We start from the raw sequence: 14,158 nt of genomic DNA, 5'->3' as shown, positions 1-14,158 counted from the left end.
CCGCGTCACACTAACAGTGGAACACACGGGAAGGAAGTATTTATACAAGAACGAAAGATGCATTCGAGCATGGTTCGGCACGAATTGGGCCAGCTCGCACCGGGGAAATACTACACCCCCACAGAAAACCGGCGTGAAATAGTGGCATGCCACTGTGTTTCGTACGGTGAGTGGGGGAGCCGGAGGCCCGTTTCCTTTTCCTCACCCGTCCTAGTCCATTCCTTCTTTCCAGTCGTTAATCCTTTCCTTTTCCCTTACCCCATAAAAGCGGGCAGCGCATTCACAGAGGTACTACCTTTGCGAATATTTATGGGCGGTGGTGATCGCTTACCATCAGGCGAACCACAAGCTCAGCTGCCCGCTATGACATAAAAAAAAAAACGAAAGGCAGAATCACTTGTTAAACAGGGACAGCGGAACACACTAATGAAATCTGGAGGAAAATCTGGAGGTCTTCAAGAGAAGAGTCAATCACATCTCAGCTTAACATCAGGCGAGATCGTGGTCAAGCGCTTCCCTATCATGAATAAAAAAAATGAAACATTGTACAAATATAAAATCACACAAGTATGTGAGTAAATAAATAAACACAACAAGGAAAAAAGCACAATATAAATCAAATCAAACTACATCAAAACAATCAAAGAAGCAGTAGATATTAGAAGTGTGTCATAGTAACCCCGTCAAAAAGGAGACAGCTCAGCTTATGCAATGCTTAGTAACATTGACAGCACTATTTTTAATTGCCCCATTTAAAACTAAGTTTCGAGTGGCAACGCGAAGCTTAATAGAAAACCTAATAGATATATAATAAACTTACTTTACATTTTAAAAACCTCGTCATTCTATATTTGGTTAGAAAGTAACCCTGCTAGTATTAAGATGTTTTTACTCTAGACTGGTTGGTCATTAAGCCTTCTATTGGCAATAACATGCAGTTAATTAAACGTTGTGAAAAGAAAACATTATTTGCACGATTCAATGAAACATGTTGCCACAGTAGGTATGTTTATAATACATTTGGTGGTTCAAATCCATAGAAACAACATATATATTGCGAATGATTGAGCATGTATTAAAAGAATAGTTACGTTCATTCGAAAATCGTTCGTTTTTCAAATTTTAAAATGACATAGACACAAAAGAATTGCCAAGTTCTCTCGTTCCATTTTCAAATGTTTAAATTATCGCGTATGCAAAATCAATCGGGATTGCCTCAACACGATTGGCTAAACAAAACCCTCCAGGTTACATATTACGGCTGCGACTATCGAGACTGCAACGTACTATTAATCGTAGTCTAGATCCGCAACTAATTTGAATAAGCTATAGCAATGCCTCATTACGTGTCATGAATGGAATTCGCAATTCACTCCTTCTTTTTCTTAAATAGCGACTCCCGATCCCACAGAAGACGAATTCTGCCTTCATATTTTGGTAGTCTGATAAATATTTTTTATGGATAGTGTTTCATTAAATACAATCATAATCGGCATGGAAAACTTATAATCATGCGATGTTATCGTTGGCAGATCTGAGATTAGTCTAGATGAGTCTATAATGACTACCATTTAGTTGGTCATGTTAAAGATAGGTCAATTGAATTGTAAAAGACTGTCATTTGAATGCTAATAGTGTGTCATTTTACTAGGATAGCAGACTTAGCCAACTGATTAATAAACGTACACTTTTCTAAAATTAATTAATATATGCGATACTTATATGTACTTACATTCTCAACCGGTATATGTGCGACTAATTTCAAATGTTCATTGAACGTATTCAAATAACTGAAGTAGTCAGTTTTAGCTATTTCGTCAAACATATCCATAACATCAGTCAGGGTGTTACCAGCACCGAGCACAAGATTCTGGTCCATGTAGTAACCTTTCAAGGTTGCTACAGCTGATATATCTATTAGAAGGCGAGGATATTCCAGAATGGGGTATACACCTAGAAACCAAATAAGTTTAATCGGTAACGTATTAAAAGAATCGTTTAAAACATAAATAAAAGTATTGTTTGAATCTATGAAATAAAAAAAACTGCCATCCTCTTTTATTGGTTGGGTTGGGTGCACTTGGTTTTTCAAACATAAAAACATATTAAAATATTGCAATCAATATTGCATTATTTCAAAAAAGCTTCCCGCCCACGACTTGGTGTAGGGATAAATAGACATTCTGAAGTTACTACCGCATAGCTCCATTACCGTAGGATTTCCGGGATAAAAGCTATCATATCTCTGGTTTTCAACTATCTCTTTACCAATTTTCATATTAATTAGTCCAGTTGTTTTGTTGAGAAGAAGAGACAGATACAGAGTTTTAAAATTAAATTATAATGATAAATGGCAAATAAAAAGAAAGACAATTAACATAATAGGTTTAAGAAGAATGGTTTTATCATATTATATATTATATCCATTGGTATAAAAGGATTACTTTTTAACGAAAACCTAGCGATAGATAAACTACTAGCATACATAATAGAGCAGCTACGTTTCATAACCCACTTCACTGCAAAGAAAATGGAACAGACAAACGAGTGCGAATCTAAAACAAATGAGCATCGCAGAAGTCCAACACACACCGGCGCTACAATCCGCTTGACAGACGGTATTGCTATGCAAATGCTATCACACGTAATCAGCCAGCACTAAGACTATTAGATACGTAGTACGCACACAGCGAGACAGCGAAGGCGTCGCTTTAATTCGATTCGAGTTGGTGCAAAGATGACTGTTCTATGTGATGTTTAGTTGCAATTTAGTCTGCAAGTTCGAGTGTGTGTTGAATAACTTATTAATGGTTCGCTTGTGGATTACACCTCGTGTAGCGTTTCTTCGTTAAGCGTTTGTATGAACAAGTAGTTATCTGTACCAATTTGGAATTGCTGATTGTATTAAAATAACAGATTTTTCCTAAATGCAATTGAATGTATACACGGCACTGTACCAAAACCACTAATTACAATTTATGTATATCTGTTCGTATCGGGGAACGGCTGAACCGGTTTTTACAGAACTTTCACTGGCAGATAGATACTGTAGTAATGATGATGTGCAACCGCGAGAAACAACAAGTTGAAAATAAAAACTAGTATATAAGGAACATATACACAGAAAGTTATAATCAGTTTTCAGTGCGAACACTCCTTTATATCTATAGGCTCGATGGATTTTGAACCAAGAATCAAATGACACATCTAAAACTAAAATTTATCAAGCAGTTAGTGATATAAAATATAATATACATTAAATTCTTTTACTGAAAATAAATCCTCCTTTTAACGTAGTCGGGTAAGAAATAATCTTCTATTATATCATAGAGTTGATATACATACAATCTTTACAGACTAGCATATCGTCTCCTCTATTTTTAATGTCGATGAAAAGAATACCCTTAATTACCGAGAACGCTATCTATTTAAATTTAGACAAGATCACCCACAAACAGCTGTAATTACACTAATAGATCAATCTAAACTATACGTAATTAGGTCACGCGAAAAAGCCTCGTCACGCAGATAGCAATTTGCATTGTCATGTGACGGATGAAATGGCATTAACTAGAACGTATACTTAATCAAGCCATTGTTATACCACTTGAATAAAGAAACAGAGACGGAGCTTCATGTTACAACGAGAGTAGAATAACCAGAGACAAATCTTTAGGAATCCATAGACAAAAACGACAGAGCACTCGCATCAAACGGGCCATTTGCGAAACCTCTTTCCTCTGTGTACTTCAAAGGCAAACGATTTTCACGTATTTAATACTGAACTTCAAGCGTGACGTGCTTGTATGTGTGACACACGCAATGAAAGAGGTTTTTATATATCATTATCATCATCATCATCCTCAACATTATCATTGTCATCATTATCATCGTTATCATTATCATCGTTATCATTATCATCGTCATCATCATCATCATCATTATCATCATCATCCCAATCTTGTATCCGCTGCAAGGATACGGATTACTTCATCATCTATCATTTATATCATATAGGAACAATGGTGATGTAATGTGGAAATAAATTAAAAATCTATTCCTCTAAGGCCCGATATTAGTAATAACACCTTAAAATGTATTCAGTAGAACTCAGTTTTACGTAAGCGAGCTCACATGTTAGTACTTACCTCGATTAAAGGTAAACCGAGTTTACCATTAGATTCACATTCATAGATAAACGAATTTGCAAAATATCAATTAAACTAGAAACTAATCTACTAAATTTATGTTAAATATGAAGAATACTCAAAATATTACATTTTTATACACACTTCATAATATAATGAAAATGACATTGCCGATAACAGAAATTCTCTAAACGTGTTCAAATATAACGTACAAAATCGTAGGTGCAGGATCTAAACTTGATTTTGCTGGAACTCAGTTTAAGCGTTAAAACTCGTTTTATGTGTCTTTGATTGCTGTCAAAATATTGGTGAAACCGGCCCTAAGTAAGTTAACATGAAGATAATTCCGTTCAATTTATCAAAAGTCTAATTTAATATTTTCTTGTTTGATTTTACGCGAGTATCATACATTTAGGAATTAAAGTCTCCCCGTGACCACGCTCGCTGTAAAGTGTTCGAAACGTCGGGTTAATAATATAATGAATAAATCGCGTTTAAAATCTGTTAAAAAGTATTTAATTCCTAAAAGACTATATTTAATAAATAGACTATATTAATAATATAATGAATAAATCGCGTTTAAAATCCATTAAAAAGTCTTTAATTACTTAAAGTCTAATTTAAAGTAAACAATTATAGTAAAGAAATAAAGCACAAAACTATTGCAAGTTAACAGCAAAAATTCAAACTACGTAATATTTAAAATGAAGCGAATTTTAATATTAAGCAGACAAAATGCATAATTCGTAAGATGCGTTAGTTCAATGGACCTTTTGCCTTGAGATTTATTTGTGGAGGATAATATTTTTATTGTCTGTCTTGGTTACGACAAATACTCCAGTAAGGGTTAATGCACACTCAATCTGAAACACGCTTTAGAAATAAGGACTAAAATGGTTGTTAAAGTGTCAATATTAATAACAGCGAGTGTATTTATTTAATATAATATATATTATAATCCTATCCTACTAATATTATAAATGCGAAAGTTTGTAAGGATGTGTGTGTGTGTGTGTTTGTTACTCTTTTACGAAAAAGCTACTGAACCAATTGCAATGAAATTTGGTACGTAGACAGCTGGATAACTGGAATAACATAAAGGCTTCTTTTTATCCCGATATTCCTACGGGATACTGACTTAGGCGGGTGAAACCGCGGGGCGCAGCTAATGTAATATAATAATTCTTCTTTTGATGTTATGATTAATAGGTAATATATATAATTATAAGATATAACACATTTAACTACACATTTAATATTCCTTTAAATTAAAAAAAAATAATGGAATACAAAATAGAAACTATTTGGTGTTTACAACAATTCAAAATGTCAACGATTATGGTCCTTTTAATTTTTAGTTGTATAGCATTGAAATGCGTTATAAATGAGAAGTTTTGAAAGAATAGAAAAAACGTTCTCATTTTTTTTCTATTCTATCAAAATTTCTCGATTATGGTCATTCAAAAATTCCCTGTCACCACTCTAGCATTAGCACTCTAGTATACGTTGCATAGCGCCTGTCGTATTTTATCAGGTTTCACTCTAACGCGAACGAAACGCAGCGTTTCTGACGCTTCATGAGCGTCGATCCGAACCCACTAAAATGAGAATGCACAATGACAACTGCGCTCGTCTGGCAACTCCGCCAAGTATTTTAATCAACGACAAAGTAAAGTGCTTTACGTTAAATTCGTTTAACAAACTTATAAAACAACATGTGGTTGTTAGCGACAAAAGTATGAATCTGTACTGTATGGATCAATTACTTATTTGAGTACAGAATGTATGTATGTTTGTATTGCCATATATTGTATAGTATACTTTTATTATTGAGTGTGTTTTTTTATATATAGCACATACGCACTTTTTATTTAAAGATTTTTATAAAAAAAATTCCTGCCGTTTTAAGAGTTGCCTGGTAGAGATGGCTAGTTAGCGATAAGGCCGCCTTTTGATTACGTTTAATGTAATGTTCTGCTTGTTTGTTTGTTCTTAATAGCAATTAAGAATTGCATTTGATTTAATTTCATTTCATTGCACTTTTTTATTATTATTAAATTTAAAAAATTATCAAATTGATCCTGTTGAAAACCAGCGCCAGGTAAAGTATGGCCGAAGCTGAACTAGATCCATTATGGTGGTGCTGTGGGGCACATTATTATAACACATGTTTTATTATTTTGTCTCGTTATTTTTTGTTAAGTTTAATTGTTCTGTGTATTTTCTTAGACTTTTTATGTCTTCGCGCAAGTAGTCAAGAAAACAAATAGACAATTTCAGATTTTTCGAGCATAACTCCGTTCCCATAGAATTTCCGGGATAAAAACAATCCTATGTCCTTACTGTGATCAAACTATCGGTACCAAATTTTATCTTAATCGATTCAATCGATTTAGGAGTCAAGAAGAGACAGATAGACAGAATGTCATACACTTTCGAATAGATATTAAATAAGTAGGGACTATACAGAGATAACATATGTATTTGTAAGAGTATTATCTGGATCTACTGCACTTTAATACCTACATAACAGTGACTATGCGTATGGCAAGTTTTAGCCCGATCGGACTCAGATCGAAGTTAGGACTATGTTAGGACGTTGATAGATCAGTCAGTCACGTTTGCGTTCTATATATTAGCATTTTATTATTATCTTTGATGCCAAGAATTACCCCAATAATACTAAAAAGTCTGGAGAACATAAGCTAAAATCACTACCGGCTAAATCGAATTTATAGTATTTAAAACATTAAAGATCAATTAGAACGAAAAGAAATGAGATCGTTTTTAATCGCAAAGCTTTTAATGTATGTATGTATGTTTATAAATGTATCGCGCGAATACTACCTAACAGATTTAAGTGATATTTGGCAGTGATTATTTTCTCGCGTGTTCGTCCGCGAGTAAAATCGCGCGGCACAGCTAGTTTAAACACTATTATCAGTATTGGTACAAAACATAGGCATTCACTATGTACAATTTACATTGAAGTATAGACAATTAGGTTTATAGATATAGTAATATGACTTTACGCCTCGACAAATGTTCATGGGCGATGGTAGCGCTTACCATCGTCCGTCCCACCAGCTCCATTGCCGACTGTGACATAAAAAAAGGCATATACGTATGTAAGAAGTTATATAGTCCCCAATCGCCCACTGATCATTTCCAATACATTACCCAAATAATATTGCGTCATATAATCCTTCAAGTATTCTTTTGAAGCCATTCCAATAACATGAACGGTGTTTATTGGGTTTCCGAATTGACAGGAGATTTGCTAGCGTTACGTTTATTGCGTGTTATTTATTTTATTAGGAACTAGCTGTTCGCCCCGGCTTCGCCCGTGGTACGTATATAGCCTATGTCGCTCAGAATAGTTTCAGCTATTTAATGACGAAAGAATTTTTGAAATTGGCCTAGTAGTTTTTGCGTGAAAACGTTACAAACAGACATAAGTACAAAGGTTTCCTCTTATAATATATTACTAGCTGTGACCCGCGGTTGAAACCGCGTAAGTCCGTATCCCGTAGGAATATCGGTATAAAAAGTGACTATGTGTTATTTCAGTTGTCCAGCTATCTACGAAGCAAAATAGTATTATTATTCACCAATAGATGTCAGGAAAAAAAAACACGAATACGACATTTTCTAAAAAAGATTCCTAGCTAGATCGATTTATCGCCCCCGAAACCCCCTATATACTAAATTTCATGAAAATCGTTGGAGCCGATTCAGAGATTCCAACTATATATATATATATATACAAGAATTGCTCGTTTAAAGATATAGGATTATAATACTAGTGTAAACTATCTACGTCCTCGACTTCGTTCACGCTTGTCTATGAAAGTCGAAGACGAAATTGAATGTAATAAATAATCTAGGACCAACAACGAATTTGAATCTATATTCAAATTTGAATTTAATTCTTTAAAATAAAAATTATAGCCAAATACGTGGAAGCTAGGTACATAAAAAAAAGTTTGATCAAATACAAAAAACTTTTTCATATTCGTTACGGAATTTCTCAAATCGGACGCCGCGCTTAAAACCCGCGATTAAAGCTATGCAATAGCTTAAAAACGCTTTAATGATAGAATCAAATTATCTCATATGCTCTTATGCAGAGATACGTAATCATTTAATCGTGGTTATTACAATCAGGTAATATAACACTTCTTTTAATTGGCAACTCCCGGTCCCACTGAGGGTGGATTCTGCGAGTGTCACGTTTTGTACAGGTAATCCTTTGATTACCTGTACAAAACGTGAAAAGTCTCTACTTTTGTTGTTGTTTTAAAAACAGGTTGTATTATTTTACGTACTCACATATACTCTCATCTCAGAATATGTTTTGAAATTTGTTAAATCCTGGCGATCCTTATCAATATAATGAGATAAACTCGTGAAATTATTATATTGTCACCGCTTCTTGACAGGTGTCAAAAGTTTGAAATCTTTTCGTCTAAAGTGGATCAGAATTGAGTCTAAAGGAGTCGCTGTCATACAAACATACAAGTGACGCTTATAAAAGCATGTAAAAAACAATAGGAACAACATAAGTAATACCTAAACACTCAGATGTCAAACGTACAAAGTTAACAAGCGATGGAGCGATAATATTTCAGTTCAAAAATCAACAATTGACAGTTGTCAAACTTTCAAATAAAAAATTATTGTTATTCCCAGTGGGACTGATTATTTATAGATTATGTTCTGTCAGGATTAGTGACGTCTCTGTTAAAGACCTAAATCCCACTTAAAAGTTTTAGTGCTTTTACAATAAGCAATTTAAGCAACTTTTAAGCAACAAGCCTCCAAAATTCTGTAAATAAGAAACCCATTTAATTTAAAGAGAACTTTATAAATAATTCATAAAACAAGAAAAATATATTTTCAGATGTCTGAAGAAATAAAAAACTAAAAGCGCCCCAAGTCGAGTTTAAGTAAGCGAATTTTGAAAACAGTGATTCTGTTTCGCTCAACTTCGCAGTTTCCTACAACTTACCGGAGCTTTCTTTAAACTAAGTTATAGTCTGGGAGGTGGTTGTTGACATTCACTGTATATGTGACCCAATCGTTTTCTTTTTCTACTGTTTTTTACTCTAAGTCTTTAAAATTTTATAAAATTGATACATTACTAAAATCGAACAGCATTCGCACAGGCACAAGAACTGCAAAAGTTTATGTGCCATGGTGATCGCTTACCCTCAGGGGAATCTACAGCTCAGCTGCTCGCTTTGACATCAAAAAATAAAAAGTCATAAATTGCTACAAGTTCTTCGGAAGAAAATACAGGAAACAATAATAAACAAAAGCCTCTCCTCCTTAACTCAGTTGTTTCTGATGTATTTATCCAGTCAATTTCCCGTTTATGTTGTAAACAGAGTAATGAAAGACAAATATACATTGTTTAGCAAACGAGTTTTAGCAACGTTATAGCCGGAATTTCGATCAGAACTGTTTATTCATTTACCTTACTATTTCATACAGACACCACCAAATCATTTCCATATTTGTAAAAACAATAATTGTTACAGTGTAAATTGAATTGGTTCCTACGAATCTGTTTATTTATTTGTTTATACGTTACCTTTTCCTTAACCAAGAGACGAATTTCGAAATCATTTTTACCCTCATATATTTTTCGAGAATTATATTTCTAATAGCAATTCCATTTGGAACTACTTTAATTTGCAAATCTAAGCCGAGTTTAATAAACAATCTTTTTACAAACATAAAAAAATATTCATGAGATAACGCTGTTCCTCTATCTAACAAATAGCATCACTCAATCAATCTCGCAACCGCCTCTCTGCCTACTCAGTTGTATTGTGTGCATTAAACCACATTTTCCGTGGGCTAGCCCCGAGCTCAGGGCATTTCATCTGATTCACAAACTTTGGCGACTGTATCTACGTATAGGTGTTTGGAGAGTCTCCTTGCGAGTAGTTTATATTTTTATTATAAAGACTATTACTCGCTTCTACTTGGTTAGATTTTAATACATGTGCTTTAGACAAATATAATATTAGCTGCACGCCCCATCTCCCCAGGGAAGTCATTTTTCTTAATTAAAATAATATAAAAATATCCTATATTTTGAGTTGGATCAAAATGCACATGGTGAGCAAATTTGATTAAAATCAGTTGAGTAGTTCAGGAGTCCATCGCGGACAAACAATGTGACATGTTATTTCAATATATTAAGCTTGACATCGAATACCTGCATCCTTCAGCCGGAACCACTATTTGATTCGAACTCCTATTGAAAATATGTTCTATATATCTGTTTCATAATAATCCACTACGCTGGCCAAGTGCGTATTGACAGATGTCACTTGTCAACTGTCAGCTTGACATGCCGGTTTCCTCACGATGTTTTTGCCCCACCGTTTTGAGTAGTAGCGATGTGGATGGTGCGAAAACTTATTTCTTGCTATTCAGGTTTCTAAACTCCGGCTTTTCTATTGAACTCCGAGGTCCACTGAGCCCTGTTCATGCCAACCTTATTACAAATTACCTTAATATAAAATTTCTGTGCATAAATCAAAGAATTTATTAGTGGACTGAGGGCTAAATACAATAAAAGTATAGGCATTTCACAAATGTTTATTGTTTACTTCATCGATTTTATTCAAAAAGGTGTATACAGAACTATATTTACCAATAACAAACTTCAATTAAACTGCATAAAATTCATAAAAGGACTGAAATACGTTATTATCCAATTAGATCAAACTTGAAATAGTCTTCAATAAAATTGCGATATTATAGCCGACTCCGTGCCACTGGAGACTAGAGAGAGAGATATTCGTATCCATGAAGTTTGCTTTGAAATACAAAGAAAATCTATAGAGACTACGTACACTGTACAGTCGAATAATAAATCTAACTATACGTCATTAGGAAGCATGTGTACAATTTACGTTAATGTTCCTGAAATCTATGGAGACTCCATTCTGTTTAATATTCTTATATTTATTTATCTCCGGTCATTGCTATATTAAGTGAATTAAAAAGCACGTTAGCATTCACATCATAACAATATAAGATTGGGTTATTAGGAAATAAATAATTTCTTTGAATTAAGGAAAATTTTGTTCTTAAATTGAAATATCTTTAATTGTAATAAAGACATTTTCTATTTACTTAAAAAAAACATAGGAATATTTTTCCTGCATGAATATGAAGAATTCACAAAAAAAAAACAATATTAATTTGTTCCTTTTTCATCATTTTAATTATTTTTAAATTTATTTTACCATTCTGTATTATTTTTAGCGTCAATATATTAAATTATATATTACATGACACACCCTACACCCCTGCTACACGCTCAAATTTCGCAAATATAAATCTTACCTAAAGTCACAACCTAAACCCAATCAGGATATGACAATAAAATTATAAAAAAAATGTAAGTATTTTACAATTTTTTTTAACAGTACTTAGATTTTCGAACAGACAGATGGACGTATTTTTAAACCACGCTATGCCACTGCCCTAAAATAATTCCTGAACGAAAATAAACCCCTCCACACCATTCCCTGTGCGCAAAACAAACGCTTTCATTTCGCGTTTTCGCCGGCCGTCGGAACTTATTTGCATAAGTAAAAATGGCAAATGGTCCGAAAAATTTTCCAACTCTCATTCCCCGTCACACTGAATACCATTGTATCGCTCTTTTTCTAGTGATGACGTATTGTGCATTTTACTGAAAACTGTAAAGGATCGTTTTAAACGGCTCAGCAATTTGAGATTTTAGGTGAATATTATAGTTAGTATCGGGCAGCACCTCTAGCGGTTTTTAGAGCAACTAAAAGTATTTTCGAATTACAAAGCTTCAATTTGATCAAGCATTTATCACAATCCTCAACTCTTATCTTAAAAAGTTACGTGGAGAAAAAATATACATACGGTACGATAGCTTCATTCACATTTCCCAACCATCTGACATTAGGTACCCCCATAGAGATATAGTAAACAAGCAATAACTTTAAGACTTATAGAAATTAAAAACTGTTTAACGGATTTTAAACGCGATTTATATTTATACGCGATATATTATTAACCCGACGTTTCGAACACTTTACAGCTAGCGAACCACGCTCGATTTTAGGAAATGTATAATACTCGCGAAAAATCAAACACAAGAAAATACTAACTTTAAAACTGTTTTTTTTTCTATCATTCTAAAGGAGTTCAAAGTATAAATAACATTAATAATATTTGTCTATCCTCAGAACACTCGCTTAGCTCCTTAGCTCCTCCCATAGCTCCACAGAATTCGCTACAGAATTTGCTTTCATCACGTCGAAAGTTCTCGTAAGGCGCCAGAAGCATCACTTTGGTTAGCCATTAAAGTCCCAATATGGTGTCCCTTTATTTTGGTGTCAATTTTGATAATTATGCTTTTTCCGTCATGATAGCTCGCGTGATGGTAAGCGATCATTGCATTGCCTCCGCTTAAGGGGTAAAAGATTGACGACAGGAATATAGGAATTGACTGGGAAGGATGAGGAAAGGGATACGGGTATTACAACGAACGAAACACGTGGAGTTGTAAGTGTATGCTACTATATCACGCCAACTTTTGTGGGCGTGTGGTATCTTCCACAATGCGAGCTGGCCCAATTGGTGTCAACGCGTGCTCGACTCTCACTCTCAACTATTTGATTCAACCCTATCATGACTAACCTGCAGTTCCTAATGATAAATGAGAAATGTGTACGTTTGTCTCTTTGTTCGGCCGTCTTTCACGACACCAATATGTATGAATCAATTAGTATATTCTGTAAAGAAATATAACTACAAAATATCTAAAATACTGAACGTTAAACTGTAATATATCACATTCAAATTATTTTCAATGCAGTGGTTCGCAATATTCTGATTAGATAAACAAGACTAATGATTAATATTAAGCATTCAACCATGATTTTAATAACAAACAATCACAATCAAACAATCTGTGTTCCTATTCAAATAAATGAAATTGGAGTGTATATTCTAATATTTATGGTACGAATGTGTGTGTTAAATTCATATATCTATCTATCATTGTCTCTCGTGAAAAAAAAAACAGACATATATATACTGTTTTTTTTTTTCATTTAATACTGCTCATGTAATAAGGTGTAACTAAGGCTTCTTTTATTAAAGAAAACTAATTAGATCGTAGGCGAAGTCCTGAGACTGAATACTGTCAACATTTTAACAAAATATTTACTGTATTACGATAATTAATGTCACCTTATAAATAACGAGACACCTTCCCACGAACGGTGATTAAAAACAGATTCAGACATTCTAAAGGAACAAAAAAAACAGACTTGCATACAACTATCGCGATGAAATGAATTTTGAATATGGAAGAACGCATATTAAAGTAATTCAATATAAACGAAGAAAAGAATTTCAATATAAACTTAGACACAGTGAAAACTATTTGTGTAGAGGCCGACAAACCACGCTGTGAACTCAGGTATAAAAACGAGGTAAAATCCGTGAGAATTTACTATCAAGCGTAATTTGATTAAAAAGTTATTTTATATTCTACAAGTAATTATAATAATAAACCGCTTTATTTGTTATGAAACTAAAAGCAATTTTATATTCATTCAATTTGGTCAATGGAGCATTATATAATTTAGTAAAATTTAAAAAGAATCTGTAAATGTTGTTTTTGGTTAATTAATTCCATTTCATCCTACCGAAATGGTGATGTTTCTATATTGTAAAATCATTCATAAATCGTTTAACATTGTGTTTAACATGGATGGTTACTTTTGAAATAGCGTTTATGACAAGACTGTGGTAAAACAATTAATGTTCAGAACGCAGAATGGCTTTTGTTTATTTCTACAACGCGTCTCGAGCGTTTTGATTGGAGCCATTACACGAAATGTGGATCTTTTGCTGTTATCACAACGTTAAGTGACATTTTTCAATCTATAAATGTATGTAATAAACAAATTTGAAACACATTCACGTTTCGCACTGGA

At 33.5% G+C, this 14,158-nt stretch overlaps 1 protein-coding gene across 1 annotated transcript in view; it reads right to left on the bottom strand.

The window, feature by feature from the left end:
• Positions 1 to 3,835: 3,835 nt before the first annotated feature.
• LOC119829861 (activating signal cointegrator 1 complex subunit 3-like) overlaps positions 3,836 to 14,158 on the bottom strand; it is a 33,300-nt gene continuing 22,977 nt past the window's right edge. The window contains exon 4 of the mRNA XM_038352559.1: positions 3,836 to 3,970. Within this exon, the coding sequence (XP_038208487.1) occupies positions 3,836 to 3,970 (135 nt within the window). The remainder of the gene's footprint in view (positions 3,971 to 14,158) is intronic.

The sequence above is a fragment of the Zerene cesonia genome, chromosome 11 (genome assembly GCF_012273895.1).
Source record: "Zerene cesonia ecotype Mississippi chromosome 11, Zerene_cesonia_1.1, whole genome shotgun sequence".
Taxonomy (NCBI): Eukaryota; Metazoa; Arthropoda; class Insecta; order Lepidoptera; family Pieridae; genus Zerene; species Zerene cesonia.
Note: the sequence above shows the minus strand (reverse complement) of the source record. Positions and strands in the feature narration are given on the sequence as shown.